At 32.9% G+C, this 19,361-nt stretch overlaps 1 protein-coding gene across 1 annotated transcript; it reads right to left on the bottom strand.

The window, feature by feature from the left end:
- Positions 1–3,205: 3,205 nt before the first annotated feature.
- On the bottom strand, positions 3,206–17,755 carry LOC133189306 (tyrosine-protein kinase Fer-like). The gene is made up of 8 exons (XM_061324701.1): positions 16,976–17,755; positions 15,912–16,118; positions 13,919–14,083; positions 9,995–10,196; positions 8,606–8,729; positions 7,515–7,669; positions 6,749–6,871; positions 3,206–3,348 (listed from the first exon to the last, which is right to left on the bottom strand). The coding sequence occupies exons 1-8, from the start codon at positions 17,753–17,755 to the stop codon at positions 3,206–3,208; spliced, it is 1,899 nt and encodes a 632-aa protein (XP_061180685.1).
- Positions 17,756–19,361: the final 1,606 nt, after the last annotated feature.

Genomic DNA, 19,361 nt, shown 5'->3' with positions numbered 1-19,361 from the left:
GATCATTCATTGATAGTTTATCATATCCAAGCCTTTGTATTTCAATGCCTTTTGGCCAAGTATATTTCTCACAATGCAAGAGACGCTTTTAGAGGCATAGCATTATTGACATTGTTCAGCGGCAAACATGGGCTAAGGGAATATGAAAAATCGAGATATGCCGGAGTACAAGTTGGTGAATAACTTTTGCCAATTTCTTAATTATGAATTCTCCATATTTGTTGAAAATAAAACATTAGAATATGGCAAAACTACAGATGTCATTATTACAAAATATCATACTTTCTTGTAAATTAATTAAATCTGATTCGTCGAGAAACATTTGTTAAAAAATAGTATTACCCGCTGAATAATGAAGCCACGCCCTCCATCATAACAACAGTCAACATTGCTTGACAACGGGTGATATTCCAAAAAATATTGACTGCGCAGAATTTATGCGCGCAAAGTACACTGTAATTATGTATTTGTATAAAACATTCAGTATAATATAATAAATATTGCATGTAGTAAAGTGTAACATTGAAAATTTTCACCCTGCGCCTCGGTTGACGATGGTTTTCTTGGGGTGAGAATGTTCAATGTTAAACTCAACTACATGCAATATTTATATAATAAGAACTTGACGAACTCTTAGATGCTGAAATAACAGTGTATCTCGTAACAAAAACAAGAACAAGACTAAGGGTGTAAATGATAATTAAGTCTTTTTTTTAAGCTGTGGGTGTATATTAAATAATAAAATGGACAAACCGCGGTAGTAGTTATAAAAATCGTAATATAAAAAGGGAGGTAACTACAAAAATTAGAACATTACATTGTGATACAATGAATTCTTCACTGCTTTGTGATTGGAAATTATTTTTATCCAATTAAATGCATCTTTTTAAAAAGTATGTTCAAGTGAAAGATAACAAAGGGTTAATATTTATTTTATTAATTACAGCAAAATTGATAAACATGACGTATATAAAAGATTGAAAAATTCTATGATTTCTTAATAATAAATGTATATGATATATAAAATATAATTAACGCGTAACACATTTATTTATCAAGAGTCCTCCATAAGAAGGGAAGAGTTCTGCAGCGACTATTCCATCTCTGAAATTAAGATTTTCTAAATACATGTCATACAGCAACATGTATAATTCTTAATGATATCGCTCAATTCTGTTACTACAATCGGAAAGTGCTTCAGAAAGGTGTTTAACGCTGTGAACACGTTGGATATTTAGCGATGGAATTAACATAATAAAACCCCTAGTATTCTATCACAGAATACACAGAAAAAGATAGGATGGTCACGTTAGTTTCTCAATAATATAATAAATAAACATCTTTTTGAGTTAACTTAAATATACAATAATCCAGGTACATTGAGCCGAGGGTGTTTGTCTGAAGGAACACCGAATCGTACAAAGGAGAGGTCCATGGGAAAAATGATTTTCTAAATGATTTTCTGGAGAATAATTATAAAGGCAATTTTGTCTTTTCATAATTAATTCCCTTTAAGGCGGACGTGGTCCTTAATTTGAATGAAAAAAAAATGAAGATAACGAATAAGATAGATAAAAAAAAACACAAATCTATGAACAGGGCTTAAACACGACCTCCTTGAATTTTCAGGTGGGATCAGGTGTCTAGGAGTAGTAAGCGTCACCTGTCGAGCGGTCACATCTGCCGTGAGCACTATGTGAGGTTCATTTGAACGGAAATAAATTGAACAAATTTGAAACCCCTTTACTAGGGGAAATTTCTATTCCTTCATTCATTTCGCCGTGGCTGTCCTCTAGTTAGACACCCTAGACTACGTAAACCACTTTTTAATCCGGTTTATTACGATACTGCCCCCAAAAAAGGATCACTTTAAGTATGTCTCTACTTAAAATGACATCATTATTTACAGTCATGTTTACATGACATTGAAAATGATGATGATTATAGAATAAAATTATTGTAGATATTGGTTCTGATGATACTGCACATTGTGTATTTCACTGCATGTCTAAAAGGTCTTGACATCAACTACGTTCACACAACACAATATTGCATTTATACATATAATGTAGCATTCTATAAATGTATTACATTTGGCTGTGTATTCCATTTAGGGCTTGACTTTTTGCAGAGAGTAACTTCTGTTAAATTTAGACAATCGCTAAATGTCAAATAGATGATAAGATATGCATTCAGAAATACGCTAAATCAACGCTAGGTGAAAAATATTTCCCGCCAACGATTGTGTACGATTAATATAATACATTTATATTTTTAATTCTCCATTTAGTGAACTTTCCCCTCCAGTTTTCATTTTCATAAGTTTAAGAAAGGAAGTTGACCCATTTCATGAATTTATAACGTAATATCTTATAATAAATAAATATAATAGTTAATTTGCTATAATTTGTGTTCAAAATGGCTACTTTTATTTTGCCTTGTAGAAATCGTGTGAAAGAATGGGGTATACCTTTTTCAGAGATTTTTGTCTGAAATGTAACCATTCACGTTATGTATTGTAGGGGCTTTTAAATTACTCTAATAAATACAAGAAAAAAAACCCACTACGATTACCTTACCAAAGGACAATCAAACTAAAACATTTTAAAATATGCATTACAAAACCTCAAAAGTTTTATAAATGACATTGTTGTGTTGCAAAATATTCTGAAAACAATGTGAATGTAAATTAGCCGATGAAGCTACGTATACATGTCGCAGGCTCACGGTCTTGCTTTGCCAATATTAGAACAAAACTTAAATATTAAATATTGTAATTCATTCATGGATATAGAGAGAGAAAAAACAGGCATCCAGTATTAAAGTCAGATTGAATCGATCTAAGTTGAACAAATATACCATCTGTTACAGTAAACGCACAAAAGCTTGGGGTGGAGAATTTGGCGGGTTTCTTACTTTTTATAGGCCACGGGTTCGTAAAACATGCATAAAAATTACTATAGTGGAATCCATTGGTCCATGACAGGTCACTGGTCAGTCATGCGTATAGGGATGCTAAAAATAGAAATTCACCAGTACAAAACAGAACACTCGCACATGGCACTCACACACCTGCAAAACCGGTTGTATTCGATTGGCAATGCGCGCCGATCGGAATACGGTACTAAATATTGCGCAAAGCATATATTTAATAATAATAATAATTTAATTGCAGCTGTGACACATGGTATGAATCTATTCTATTTTATTTAACATTCTTTATAATCTTATTTAGTTTTTCCACCACTGCATCAAACTGGAATCGATTAGTAGGTTCCTTTTCCCAACACTTTAACATCAAATCGTAACAGGCTTTTGGAGTCCCTTTCGGAGAAGGCATGCGGTATCCTGTAAAAAAAGATTTGCAAAAAATAATGGAGGGAAAAATTATGTCTTTTATCTAATACGTTAGCTAGTATAATGGAGTATATACGCAAACATATGTTCAACACATATTCTTCATTTCAGTTTGCTAATTATAATAGTGTCAATTAGTAATTACCCATTAAAAAACTTATTTATAGGACAAAGGTTATCCATTTCCCAAAGCCAAAGGTTTGGGTTATTGTTTTCATGATCTAATGTTGCTCAATTCCATACTTCTGATTTTCCAATGACAATTGTGCGTCGTTTGTAAACTTTTTTTTTAAATTTCATCTTTTTCTCCGAAACAACTACGGCCAATGACACTTTTATTTGCCACAATTTTTCTGTGCATGAAGGGATTTCGTTATTTTATTTTCTTCGTTTTTCAAGAAAATATGATAATTCCTGAACATAGATAATTCGTATATTTTTATATAGGATATGCCTTAAAGAGTATTCCTACATAAAAATTTTGACTCCCAATTGCGGCCCTATTCTCCCCCGATTGAATTAACAATTTTAACCTTTGAAGGGGTAAGTTTTCGCATATGTTAAGTTTTTCTGGCTGAGTGGTTCTTGTATAGAACTTTCTGAAGGTAGCCACCAATTACTTCCTATATAGTATAGCGAGTATTTGGTGGTATACTTTCAAAAAGATTTTTGGATGCATAGATTTCATATAAATAATGGGGGTCAGCAGCTTTTATACAAGCATTTTAATTTACCTGATCATTCTATTTTGTCAATGAAAGTTAGAATTCTAGAAAAGATTTACCACCACACAAACAGTCCATCACTGAGTACACCTTTCCGTAGACAGCGAGAAGAATTTTGGATTAGAAAACTAAGGACAGTCTTTCCCTATGGATGTAATGACAATGTCGATAGTGTTGGAAATCTTTCCAGCCCACAGTGTATCAATGTAAATGTGATGAGACTTTTCAACCATACAGAGACACGTAAGCGTAGTCATGGGCATCGGTCTTACAATAAACCTTTAATACACGATGTCTCTTTTGATTCATTACTATCTTATGTAAATCAACAGTTAGGTCTACATCATATTCCAACCAAACTTTACTATGTCCCTTTGAAACTTTTAAACAGTCTTCTTGAAGAGGTCAATGAAAGTCCATTTTTTGATTCCTCGACACCAGAATATAGGCTCGGATCTGTGATTATGGATATTGCAAATCATAGGCTTTTTAAACCCCCACGTTTTACTGAAGAAAATAGAACTAAAAAAATCCTTTTTTTCCTTCAACTTAAATATGCCAACAAAGGAATTGACGCGGTTAATATAAGTAATATTCTTAATCACAAAAGAGTCCAGTCTTGTATTCCACCATATTTCAAGTTAAAGACTACACCTTGTAATTCCTACAAATATATCGACTATCCAAACTTTTTAATTACAAGAAAAAGTTATAGGGCCTGGATATCGAATATCTGAAACATAATCCTCCATCATGTTCATGTTCTTCTTCACAATATAACTACAGTCCTGCTGGACACTTTATTACGGTGACGTAAATATAGTTAATAATGAGGACCTTAGATCATTAATTTTTAAAGGTCCTAAATATAGGGAACCCTGATCCTTCCCCTGGCGTCGGAATTTCATAAATATTATGAGTTCTGTAGAGGATTACGCCAGGCGATGGGCCAGACATGAAAAAAAAAGACCTTGACACTTTGTCAGAATGGATTAAGTGTATCAAATGTCTGTTAAAAGATTGAGGGGCAATTTGAGAACCATCTATCCTTCTGTATTCAATAATACAAAACTGAAAAAAGAATCAGATAGATTACTTGATCAGTACGTACTGGTCCCTGCTGACAAAGCAGGTAACAACATTATCTTTGTTTGTAAAGGCTCATTATAATAAATGTATTTTAGAAAAACTTGGATTTAATTCTACAAGTGGTAATCCAACTTATACTCATAGTTCCCTTTCTAAGGAAGAAATTCTTCAAAATCATATGTCAGTTTTGTATATTTTTAATATTTCAAACAACCAAAATGGATTTGAATTACCAAATCTATATTGGATTCCGTAACTTCATAAAAATCCTTACAAACAAAGATACATACCGGGTTTCAGTAAATGTTCAACCAAGCCTCTTTCTTCACTCCTCACTAAGATATTAACAGTAGTGAAGGAGAAACTTCAAGAGTACTGTGCAATAATATATTCGAGAAGTGGTGTAAATCAGATGTGGATACTTAAAAATTCCAAGGAACTTTTGGAAAATTTGAAATCACAAGAATTTACCAAAATCAACAGCTTAAAAACTTACGACTTTTTCAACTTTATACACAATCATTCCCCACGGTAAATCAAAGTCCAGACTTTTTGATATCATTGAAAGCTGCTTTTTCAATAAAATGGAACTCGTAAATTTACTTACCTTGTCATTGGTCATTTGCAAAATTATTTTGGTTAAGAAACACATTCTGATTGTACACACAAGTACTCGTAAGTTGACATTAAAAAGATGCTTGAGTTGCTGATTGACAATATCAATGGATATTTCCATTCTTATGTGGATACGATATATCCCGGTGAGCTTGAGATAAAAGATACCACAGAGTCTGACACATCTGTATCATATTTGGATATTTTACTTGAAAAAGACGTTAATGGTAATCTAACAACCAAGCTTTATGATAAACGTGATGACTTTAACTTTTCAATCGTCAACTTCCCTTACTTATGCAGCAATATACTCTGATCATCTGCATACTGGGTTTATATCTTTCAGTTGATTCGATACGCAAGAGCATGCTTCTAAAACGAGGTATATTATTGACAAACAAGTTGATGAAACAAGAATATTAGCAGTCCCGTTTAAAGTCATAATTTCGTAAGTTCTATGGTCGATACAATGACCTTGTCAGCAAATACAATTTATCATTGAGTCAAATGCTGACTGACGTTTTTCATACCAATTGTTAGGCCATTATTTACACACTGAATTGTCGACGGACTTTTCCGTAATTTCCCAATCATGACAAGGAGCACACGGCGGGTGTGACCGGTCGGCAGGGGATGCTCACTCCTCCATGGAACCTGATCCCACCACTGATGTTTTGGAGGTCCATGTTTTCCGTAATTTCTCTGTTCCTATTTTGTATTGTTTAATGGACTTTTGAGCTTGAATACTGTTTGTTATCTCCATATATTTCATGCAAATAACCCACAAAGTCGTAATATAGAAAGTTAGCTTACTTATATAACACCCTGTATTAATACTTTTTTCAGTATGTTTTGCAGGTACTTGAATTATACGAATTTTGGTATGTTGTGTGCAAATAAATGGAACTATGTTAATTGTTAATATTGATTCTCCTACCAAGTTTTAAAGAAATAAACTGTACCTTCAGTTACTTTTTTCACGGTTTCCTTTTGATTCATATCAGCGTAAGGTAGTAGTCCAGATGAGAAGACCTCCCAAATTAAGATCCCAAAACTCCAGATGTCACTGAAGAGTGTGAATTTCTCTGTATGAAAAACAATGAAAACTATCGTGTAATCGCTTATTGTGAAGTGCCAGTAACATTTTTGATGCATTAGAAAGATGATTCATTTTATTACATTTTCAACAGTGAAATATCAAAGTGATATTTTTTTTCAAGTGTAATAAAAATATCAAAAGTGAGGCAAAAGTCTCGATTTTCCTTCCACTTTCTCTGTATTGTTGTAAAGAAAAAATACTCCCCAGCTTGTTATAAGATAGCGATAATAAACTTATAATCCTAAAACAGCCTTTCTCTAATTTGTTGTTAAAATCGATTTTGTTTACAATTTTCAATCTCATAATGGCTTAGCTATGACGTCTTACAACTGCTCAAGTACGAATCCAGCCTACGACACTGCGTTATAGATAGACAGTGGTAAAGGGAAAATGAAACAAAATGTAATAAACAGAAGATTCAATGTTTTGAAGTTGAATAAGGAATTCATTTCACTCGTGAAACAAGATTTTTTTTATATTTTTACTCATGCTTTGCACTCGTGAAAATATAAAAAAAATCATGTCATGTTATCATCAAATGATTTTTGAACAAATTGTTATTTTATTTCATTTGGTTTTATCATTTTATTCAATTGTTTCTCACACACACACGCACACACACAATTTACGTGAGAGAATGGTCTCTGGTGATGTCCACCTCACAGGAATTTTCCTTTGTGTACCACTTATATGATATTCGTCTCCCGTTTCTGCCATCCAAAAGTTAAAGATCTTAACCCTAGAGTCTTCTTCACTTACTAAACAGTTTCTTGCTGCAAGGTCTCTATACAATTAAGAGCATATAAAAAAGTGAGGGGAAATGGAAGAAATTCAGTTGACGAAAAACCTTATATCATTGAAAAGATAAAATCGGGAATCGTAAAATCCTTATACTTATTCGCTCCTCTCTAATTCTTTTTTGCATTAGAAATATTACTTCTGCAACCTAGAAGCGACAAATGATCAAGACAATGAGCACATGGCGGGTGTGACCGTTCGTCAGGGGATGCTTACTCCTCCTTGGCACCTGATCCCATCTCTGATGTTTTTTTAGAGGTCCGTGTTTGCTCTGCTCCTGATTTGTATTGTTTCAGTGGACTTTTGAGCTTGATTACTGTTCTTTATCTCTATATTTTATGTAGAATTAAGGTGTTTATAACTTTTTATAATGAGACAATGTTCAGTCATAACAAGTCTAGCCATCTATAAGCAGTTACTTGCATAATGGATACGCCGATGATTACATCTGTTAGATGCCTCATACCGGTCACGAAAGCCTAGTGGAAGAGCATTCGCTTTGTGATCGGGAGGCTGGGGTTCGATTCTTGTTTGCTGCGCCGCGTCAAACTTTAGAGGCAAGCATAGTTAGTGACTGTTCCATCATCAAGCGCCCGGCACTAAAAGTGAAAGTCACGGGTCTTTCGGATGAAACCTTAAAAACCGAGGTCCCGAGCCACAGTAAACGTTGTCACGATAAAGAACCATCACCGCTCAAAAGCCCTGAGTGCCGAGTTTAGGTTTAAATTTGAAGCCCTTCACCAGGATATGGTGATCGACATCTCTATATGAGTAAAACAATTCTTGAATGGGACGTAAAACAACATCCAGCAATCAATCAATACGTGCCTCATTAATTGTGGTCTGACAAAGCATGGAAAGCATATATATATAACTTAACATGAAATTTCCGCCTAATGTAGCTTAAGATTCCTATATTTACCTATGAATGCATTTGTTGAGATGCAAGTAAGCCATTCCGTTTGCAACCCCAAGACACATTTCGATTCTTTTTCTTACAGTAATGATTTCTCCCTTTTTCTTAAGATAACCCAGCAACACACCACCTGTGTAAAGGAAAGGTATGATTCACAATGCTTATTAAACATTTTACATTCACATATACTGCATCAATTTTCAGTAAATATTAATAGGAATAAACTTAATTTATTCATTTAATTAGTTTTCTTCATAGTAAATAATCATATACCTGTAAAGTAATGGTCTTGTAGGGTAGGCTTTCCCCCTTTTAAAATCCCCCCCCCCCCAATAACTGTCTCTAGAGTAGAGACCCCCCCCCCGTAAATAGGCTCTGGTGTAGGATATTCCCCTAGGAAAAATGACTCTAGAGTAGGATTTCTCGTACAGAAATTCCATACAGATTCAATTATCAAATTTTATAAAATCCTACTCTGTGTAATCATTATGGAGTGCAATATCCTCCAAAGTCATCCCCCCAATAAAATATCAAATATTATGACTGCTGAACTTGTGTATGAGGGGGCAGGGGGGCGACACATTATTACAAGTGTCCCTTTTATGATTTTTTTTCCACAGGTACTCTCATGGACAATCTTAATGAAACTTAATGAACGAATTTTCTAACATATTTTTTTTTTGTAAAAAGCAGCGATACGTAGAAAAAATATTGGTTCTGTAGAGATCAAACAAATTATCAAAACACTAAAGGTGGCCTGATACACATTGAAAATTCATGAACAAACAGGCACCTCTGCGCCCTAAAATGGGTTGAGACATCGAGTATTTTTTGGAATGTCTAATTTTGGAATTATCTAAGAGTTAAAATTCTGGGTTGAGATTCAATTATTTGAACTATATTCTTAGATTTCTTACTAAATTTGAGCAAACCTTGAGTCGATAATACTCATATTTCCAATTTAAAAAATCAGTTGATTTTCATATATAATCTTTTAGTCAAGTATTGTCAATATTTTACAATTGGAAAAAAGGGGGAAATCCTACTCTGAGAAAGAGGGGGAAATTTGGTTCTAGTGTGAGATTTCTCCTCTGAGGGAAATCCTACCTCTAGAGTACAGATTCGGGGGGGGGGGGGGAGCTATGGGGGAAATCCTACTCTACAACACCTGTATCGAAGAAATGAGGCAATTAAAATACATATTAAAAAACCTAAAAGTAACTTCTTTATTATTTAAATTGAATTTTAAAAGCTAGACTATAAATTTAATGTATAAATTTTAAATTCCAATCATAAGCTATCGATGCAGATTTAATTTTTCTTTTAGTTTGTATTTTTCACATTTATAATTCATAAAACACATTCTTGGCAAGTTGTGTATATTACTGTAATTACCAGAAAGATATTCTATGACAAGTAAAGCAGGTTTCCGCAGTGCTGAGTATCCGATGAGATCTACTATATTCGGATGGTGAAATTGTCGCAAGAAACTAAGATCTTTAAAAACTATTTTTTCATCCTCTTCATCTTTCTTGATGAAAACTTTTATAAAACCAAAAGATCCTTGGACCAAAGATTGGAATGTGCCCATTTGTTTCTGCAAAAAGTCATATCTTGGTTAATTTCTCAACGTAATCTTTTGTCTGAACATAGCAAGAGCAACCCTTCTTATTTACGTTGAATATAGAATTTTAATTAGCAAGAAGGAATACCTTTTTGTTATATGTAATGTGTACAACGTTATTGGTTTACCGTTAGTCTTGATTCCTTTATCATTATTGATCATATTTATAAAATTGTGCGTAGTATATATTCACAGAAGCATTTTCTTTAGAAATAAATCTACAGAGAAATTATATGGATAATTTCGTTTAATATGAGTCGAAGGGCTCTTTTCACTGCAGGTTCCCGTAAATTGTTCATTTAAAAAGTAAAACTTAACGTACGAGGGTAGTTAGAAAAGTTCGCGGACACATTTATTCGCGGAAAATTTATTGTGTACTTTGAAGAATGATAAATGTCTCATTAAAGTCTTACCTTTTGTTTAATGTAAAATATCAGGTCCATATACTAATATTTTGAAAATATACAATGACTTTTACTGTGCGGTCACAGGATTCACGGAGCAATCACTAAACTTTTTCACAGTTCTAAATATCTTTCAGTTCTTTAGATTTTTATGTCTTTTTGCAACTCAAATCGAATAACTTTATCAAGACATGTTATTTTTCCTGAAATATCTTTTATTGCATATCGGATATTTTTGAGATTTTAAAATCAATATCTACCCAGTTAAGCCAGGTATGGAAACAATGCAAAATCCAAAGGCGTAACGTCCATGCGATAAGCGGGGTATTGGAGTATCGCAGGAGTTGATCATCTAATATATCAATCTTCCCATTCTTACAAAGCTACTACCATTTCAACACTGGTCTTAAATACTTGTAGGAAATCACCAGTAGCATCTATAAACAATTTAGTCTCTTTCGGGCATTTTCCTGTCTGCACACATAATTTTTTAATAACTCGATGTCCAAAGACGTTCAATGACGTTGCTATTCTTGACTTTGTTTTTAAGCGTTGATCATATATAATTAGCGGTAAAACAGTCATGACCCTCCAATTTAATTTAAAAAAAAACCTATAGGAGAATACTATATCCTGGAAAAAATCACATTTCAAAATCAGAGTGTATCAGCTATTTTCTTCTGTATATTTATATCCTTTTTTCAAATTTGCATTTTGAACCTTAAATTTACATGTATTATTTACAATTTTAAAATTAACCCTTAAAGTTGGTTAAAACATTCCCCCCCTTATCCACCCATTTTTGCATGATTTTCGGCCTGGAAGTCCTTAGGGGCATATCTTCCCTAAATAAAAATATTATATTTTGATAGGAGGTCATCTAAGGAATAATCTAAAATAGGATTTTTCTGAAGGGGTACCCATGCCATGGGGGCGAAAATCACCAAAAACTACACAAAATAAGAAAACCTATATTTGACAATCTGGATCGTATTTTTACCCACTTATCAGAAGTTTAGACTGCTGGTTTTGAAAACTGAAGTTCCTTTTTTTAGAGTCATAGTTCGAATCCACCTGGCGCCACACTTTTACAGTTCAAAAATAATTGTACTCGTCTTTTCAAAATCTGTTTTATTTTTCAAAAGGGGATTTTGTATTTTACTTAACTTTAATTAATGTTCATTTTTTATATCAAAGACATCAAGAAGAAAACAAATAGTAAATTCTTCGTTCTTCGATGACAAGAATTATTCCCTCTCGAAACAGAAATTCTTGTCTGCAGTGAGCTCTGATGTATTTCTGTTGAATACATGTACACTTTTTGTTTTTGATTAATTTGATATCAATTCAGAGTATTTAATTCTATTCCTCTGTACTGCTATTCCTTGTAAATTGCACTAGAACGAATAGTTGCGTTGTGGTTGTATTGATATTTGAGCTTAGTACAGTATTTTAAACTTTTGCAGTCAATGGTCTAAATTCATATCACAGGTTTTTAAAAAACATGAATGCATTCCTTTGGATTTCATGTAAAATACAGTGAATTATAGATAGAGACATTCCCATTACTATGAAAAGTAAAGAAAAATATCAAAAAAGCTTTTCAAGATTTTAAAAAAAAATTAAAATGAGTCAATAATATAATCTACAGGGTTAAAGTCTTGAAAAGCTCCTCCTATCTTTTCATTCTAGATGCATTGACTACAGCTAAAATGATCTAATGATGAGAAGTGAATTACTACATGTATTTAGCCTAACGTCATTAGCCTGGACGGAAATTGATAATATTTTTGTAAAGACTAAAACTCTTCTCAGTCCTATAGGTCTGCGCCCTATTTAAAATGAGGAGATTCTTTCTTTGATCAGATGAGCGGGAATTAAATTTTTTGAGCAAACATATACAAATAACAGATAACTTTACATTATATCTAAAGTGTGAAGCAGTAAGAAACAAAAAAAATTAGTGTGCAGAAATATTTGCAAAATTTCCAAACCTAGAAATAAATCTATGCATTTATCCACATGTTTGCAAATGTATGTTAACATAACAAACAGTAAACATACACAAAAGTCTACTAAAACATTAAACTGAGAGCAGAACAAAACGGATCAATTGTTTGTTTGTATATTGTTTAAAGTCCCTCTCGAGAATTTTTCACTCATATAGAGACGCCACCACTTGCCGGTGGAGAGCTGCAAATTTTGTTCCATACTCGGCACTTACGGCCATTGAGCAGTGATGGATCTTTATCGTGCCAGCACCTACTGCGACATGGGGCCTCGGTTTATACGGTCTCATCCGAAGGACCGGTCTCCACGTCCCACAGTGGGATTCGAACCCGCGACGTAAGGATCAACTCCTTACTTCGCGACTCTAGAGCAGACGCGTTAACCACTGCGCCACGCGGGCGACTAAAACGGATCAAAGCTAAGATTTCCAATTTCGTCGAAAGCTATTTTGCACTGTTCATTACGTACATTTATTGGAATTTTTCATGTATGAATCTATTCATTTTAATAGAAACTGTTTAATATGTATTTGATATTGATAATTATATACACAAAACCAGGCCTGCTCATTCAATATTGAATAAAAAAGATATCAAGGGAACTGCATTCCACCTTCGCCAATTCATGATTAGACACCATACCCCCCACCCCACCCCCCACTCCCTTAAACAATCAAACTCATCACATGTCTGTGGTCGCAAAAGAAAAGTCTCTGTAAGCTATAGCATATATACGATTTTCTGTTTTCATGGATCCTCAGGAGTAGAAATTCATGAAAATATTAGGAATCTGCAGTTTTTACAAAATCAGTCAATGTGTACAATGTACTTCAATAGAGTTCTAAAACAAATAAAGCAACCCCAAAAAAGAAGTTCTTACGCCATTGTAAAACGGACTTTTTTTTTTATATTTTCTAAAATATAAAATCATTAAAATAAGAGTATTAATTTAAAGATTTATCGTTGTTTTCTTTTTCAAAAAAAAAAAATCTTATTTTTATATATTCCTCTACAACTTTAGAAATTTTAAAGAAAACCAACACCTCTGCTATGTCTCTGACTAACAGGAAAATGTATTTTACCCAGTTCTTCAATTGAATTTTTATGTACCCCCTGGCTTTGAAAAAATACAAATACATGCATATTGCAAGTTCAAAATTTTCAAATTCGTTACATTATACGTTGTTATTGATATCATTTACTAAAAATATTGCATAAGAACAAAGTCAGTTATGAACCATATACAAACAGCAATCAGAATAGAAAAAAGTAAACGTCTTACGATCTCAAGTTTTGAATCCAGTTTGATTTTGTCGAAATCAAGTTGACTTTTGATCCGAGGAACTGGGTTTTGCAGTACAGCAAGGCTGGCTAAGGAAAGGTGCTCTCCTGTTGTCTTCAGATGGTTGACTAAGTCTACCAGAGTGCAATTTCTTCCTAGTCTCTCCTGAAAAGTATTTCTCATGTTTGAACTTAAATAATATGCAGCCTTTTACTCCTAAGATTATTTGACTATACGTTAAATTATTGTTCAAATAAAACAGTTGTAAATTGTAGTTCTTATCAAGTAAATAATCTATATCAAGTACTATAGTAAATCGTTCATAAATCATATCAAAATAATGTTAGTAGCATTAAATCCTTAAAAAATTGAATAAAAAGTTTTTTAAAAAGGTGTTATATTTTGAGAGAAGGGCTTCAAATTTAGACCTAAGCTCAGCATTCAGAGCCATTGAGCAGTGACAGTTCTTTCACTTCTAGTGCCGGGGGCTTGATGAAAGAAAAGTCACTACCTATGTTTACGTCTTAGGTTTGACGCAGTGCCGCGTACAAGAATCGAACCCCGGCCTATAGATCACGAAGCGAACGCCCTACCACTATGCCACTGTGACCGGTCAAACATATTAGATTTCGCAACAACCTGGAAACATTCACTTCTATAAACCATGGAAATGAAAAGAAGTTTAAGACGTTATAAAAGTTCTCTAAACCAGTTTTATACAAAAATAGATATTTTACTCAAAAGCAGAAGTGCCCACTTCATGCATGTGCACTTGGAGATTTTCTCTTCAAATATTTTCTTCAGCGCAAACATTGTAGACAAAATTACTTATTCAATGTTGGTATACGATTATATCGTGCAAATGTCAACACAGTAGGACATATTGATATTGATTTCTTTAAAACAAAAAAAAAAATCCGCAAACAAAGGAGGCCTTACTCAAAAATATGTTTTTAATAAATTAGGGAAGCCGTTAAGGGAACTTCTGTAACATTCTTTTTATCATTCTTTTTACAGTTAGCGCTAGTTTATTCATGCATTGAATTTTATATCATTTTTAAGCTAGGGCATCAAAGAACACTCCGTTTTTTTTGCTGTTTTTTTGGGGGGGGCGGGTGTTTTTTTTTTGGGGGGGGGTATTTTTATTTGTTTTTGTTGTTTTTTTTTTGTATTGTCAGTAAGGTATAGTTTAGAATAATTTTTTCTTTGATAAAAAAATATTTTTGCAAAACCATCGTAGGTCAACACCTTTGTTGTCCTTATATAATTAAATATATATTCTAATTGAACTCAAAAGATTCACAAAAGCTCTCTATTTTTTTTTAATAAGAATCTAGCAAAAATAAGTAGCTTTATAATGACGACGATTACAGTATGATTGACGGCAGTAAGAACAGTCCCTTAGTATGAATGCAGATAAAACTGACACATAAATTACTAATATTTCATTTAAAGCAAAAAAAAAAAAAAAATTAAAGTGCAGAATAAAAAAGTTTCATTTTATTTGATTGATTATATGTTGTTGAACGTCCCATTCGAGAATTTTTTCACTGATATAGATACCTCATCATATGCCGGTAAAGGGCTTCAAATATTTAGAACTATGCTCGGCACTCAGAGCCATTCAGCAATTAGGGGTCTATATCGTGCTAGCGTGACTCTGAACCTCGGTTTTTAAGGTTTCATCCGAAAGAATCGCGGCTTTCCCTTCTAATGCCGGGCGCTTGGTGAAGGAACAGTCACTACTAATGTTTTCCCAGGGCCGCGAACGAGAATCGCACCTTGGCATTCCGATCAAGGAGCGAACACCCTACCACAAGGCGACCATGACTGATTAAAATTATTTTGAGATAACAAATGATATTAAATTTTTTAAAAAAATGATGTTATAAATATTTGATGGTAAAGTCAATTAAATGAAAATCTGAAGTAGTTTGAAATATGATATGATTTAAATACTGAATATGATTGTCATATTGAATAATATTCTTACGACAACATCTTCTGGTAAGATTTTAGTATGCACCGGTTTCTCTCGATAAGCAGATATGACAAAGCAACGCTCTTTTGAACTACTCTCTGATACTCGAACCAAGAAATCCCCGTCTTTCTTCAGAAGTCGCTCAGCTTCTTCTCTTGGTATAAATCCATGAAACCAGGGCTCGTCTTCAAAGTTTCCTTCACCAACAATATTTTCATTCTTTTTGGAGAAAAATAGCATCCATCAAATTGATGAATAAAACACATGACGTTTAATACTTTTTTTTTTTCAAGGTATAAACAAAATCCTGGTATTAAAAGAATAACACAGTCTCCTGTTGTATATAGTTGTATATATTAACGGTCTGCTCTTCTTTTTTTCTTTCTATTCCTCTATAATACTTTCTGACCACAACGTATGTCAAAGAGAAAGTTAAGTGAATTTTCCAAAATTTAATTTCACTTAATTCCATTAAAAAACTTTGTATCCAGCTCTTTAAGCTTTACCCTAGTTTCATGGGCCATTATTAGAACAAGCGTTTATATTGTGGCCCTCTCTGAAGGCCACTATGCGCCCAATTTTTTAAGTCTATCTTTCCTGGTTACGCTTGCATTTAAATATGATTAATTACGACCTCTTGTTCCTGAGAAGATTTTAAAGGATTTATTATATAAATGATATAAAAGAACATAAAACTGATTTTATTACCATATCCTACCCCTGAGGTCCCTGATTCTAACAAATTTGAATCCATAATATAACCCCCTCCCCCCCCCCCCCAAAAAAAAAGAAGCCACAAGTTTCATAATTTTTAGTTATATTCGTAAGAAAAAGAGGACGTGGCCTTTATTTGAACAAATCTTAATCCTTTAATACAATGATGCAATGATGATTTGTTGCAAGTTTGGCTGAATTGGCCCATTGAGTCTGGAGAAATCAATTGAAAATATGAAAAGCTTACAAACGATATACGACAAATGTCAGATCTAGACGACGGACAACCTTGGATCAGGAAAAAACACTTGGGACAGACTTTTCTTATATTCTCATGCATAAAAATTTCACAAAATATATACCTTATTTTCATTGGTATCCCTTTTGTTGGTTACAAAAGTTCCAAATAATGAAGCTATGTCCTCTTCCTCTAATCTTTTGACATCTAGAACTGGCATGCAATTATCTAACTGGTGAGGGACAATTCTTAACTCTTGTTCTATTCCACTGTACCCTAAGATGGCTTTAGTGTCATTGCTTGCGAGCAATGACTTTGCTTTATGGAGGCTTTCCAAAAACCTTTTTTCAGCGGAAATATTTTCCTTTTCTTTTTCTTGAATTTCTTTCTTGTGTTTTGATACCTCCTCTCTAAGTTGTCTTCCAAAATCTCGTACCGCTTTGCAAATTAAGTCTTCCTGATTGGTTATTACTTCAATTGTATTCTTTTTTGTCTCTTCGCTCATAATATCTTTCTGTTTTTGGAATTCAGGTAGTAACAGACTCTCAATTTCATTTAAATCTGCAATAACATCTTGTTTCTTTTCCTCCAAAAAATCATCAAGTTCTATGAAATCATGTTGCCTATGAACTCCGACAACGCATTTCGAACAAACTGGGATCTTGCAATTTCTGCAGTAAATTTCACAATTGTTTGAATCGTGAGAAGGGCATTCATGGCGTTTTAATGTATCTTTCTCGCTGGTAAACTCTGCAATTTCATGTTTTTTGCTTTTGTCAGATAAATGTTTAGATGTGCATTCGCTGCACAGTCTAACATGACATAATGTACAATGGTATTCTACTGCATTATCACAAAGAGAACATCGGATGACGTCCTGCGCAAATGAAAGAGCTGACTCCATCCCACTACCTTTCTACATCAGAAAGGTTAGAAATTCTTTATATTATTTGAATACATGCTAACTGCAGTAAAACGTCTTCTGTTTTTCAACCTTAATATGTTAAGAAACAAAAGGAAAGAGGTTAGAATCATAATAAATGGTAGCGCCTTATACTACATCTGTCAATTTATTTATTTATTATTTTTTCATTATGATTTCATCGGGGATATGTTTCAATATCCTCATAAATTATTAGGGTTCTGTTTTTTTAGCTGTTTGATTCTTCTTGAAACTAAAAATGACAATGTACTTAATGAAAGATCATTTTTAAGGACACATGATACGAACAAGAAAATGAATGCCTGGATTTGTATGTATTTTTTGACCTACGTGTATTTTTGATTGTAAATGATGCGAAAATTAAATTTCTTAAATATTAAGAAACTGTGTACTTAATTTCTGTGATATTCAAAATCCTACCTTTCTGCAACAATCCTTATTAATCAATCTATGCAACTTTTTGTCACTTTAAACCACATTACTGCTAACCTTTGAATGAAAAATCAAAATCTATGCGGAAAAACTTATTCATTTGATATATATAAACACTTCTTTGCTTGTTATTTTCATAATTTTTGATAATTTTTTTTTTTTTGCATCATCTGTCCTTAAGCATTTATTAAATATTCAACAACAAGCTCTCTAAGAATGTGTGTATCTCCTTATACATAAAATATTCCCCCAAAGTATTTTTAGACAAACATTTTTTTTTTTATATTCATTGTCTTCTTATCGGTATCAAGGTCTTCCTCTTTATTCAAAGACATTCTTGCTTATCATATAATATACTCTTTATTATGATACTTTACTTTAAACGTCAAGACAGAAATAATATATTAATTTTTGTTCTTAAATATAAAATAAAAAACATTTTATATTTCATTGTATAAAGGGCCATTAACCTGAATATAAAATACATGATTTTTCTGTGTTTCTGAGGGTTTGTTTACCTTGAGTAGAAAAGGGGGCTGCTTCGCGTATCACAGCTGTATATATCTTTTATGCAATTAAATGTACAAACTCAATACGATAAATATAGAAGAATGTGCCACAAGATCAATAAATAAGTAAATATACAATATGTAGATATCCTAATCAATTTTAAGGAGATATCTTAAACAAAAAGGGCAAGTTTGCGTGTTCACTATCAAATTTACAAACAAAAAAATCCTGGGTGTTTCGAAAGAAGCTGCCTTTTGATATTGCATAGATAATGTGACCGATTTTTTAAATTTGACCTATTTTCAAAACCTTAGCGAAACATGAAACTTTCATAAAATCAATCAACCAATGTGTGCATTTGCAAGAAAAAAATATCTTTCTTGAAAATGTACTACAGATATATTCATTTTTGTTGTAAATTTGTATCTTGATAGGCATAATTATCTCTGATTTTGCTAAAGAATGCCATGTCTAGTATATCTGTCCCAGATAATCCTTATACCCGTGTTTGTTTGTTTTTTTTTTAAATATTTCGATCTGATGATGGGATATTGAAACCTTAAAGTTTTTCATTATGAGGGACCTTCAATCTATATCCTTACCACATTACTAGAATTAAGAATCC

Source organism: Saccostrea echinata, unplaced genomic scaffold (assembly GCF_033153115.1).
Source record: "Saccostrea echinata isolate AGI-Se365-2 ecotype Australia unplaced genomic scaffold, CSIRO_AGI_Sech_v1 ptg000017l, whole genome shotgun sequence".
In the NCBI taxonomy this organism is placed as follows: domain Eukaryota; kingdom Metazoa; phylum Mollusca; class Bivalvia; order Ostreida; family Ostreidae; genus Saccostrea; species Saccostrea echinata.
This window is presented reverse-complemented; position numbering and strand designations above follow the sequence as displayed.

Bases quoted from the DNA above. Each gene is read 5' to 3' on its own strand.
- LOC133189306 (XM_061324701.1), bottom strand. From the start codon at position 17,755: ATGGAGTCAGCTCTTTCATTTGCGCAGGACGTCATCCGATGTTCTCTT. The intron at 14,084-15,911 runs GTAAGAATATTA...AATACTTTTCAG, and splicing joins TCTTACCAGAAGATGTTGTC to GAGAGACTAGGAAGAAATTG. The intron at 10,197-13,918 runs GTAAGACGTTTA...GACTTTTTGCAG, and splicing joins TGGATTCAAAACTTGAGATC to AAACAAATGGGCACATTCCA.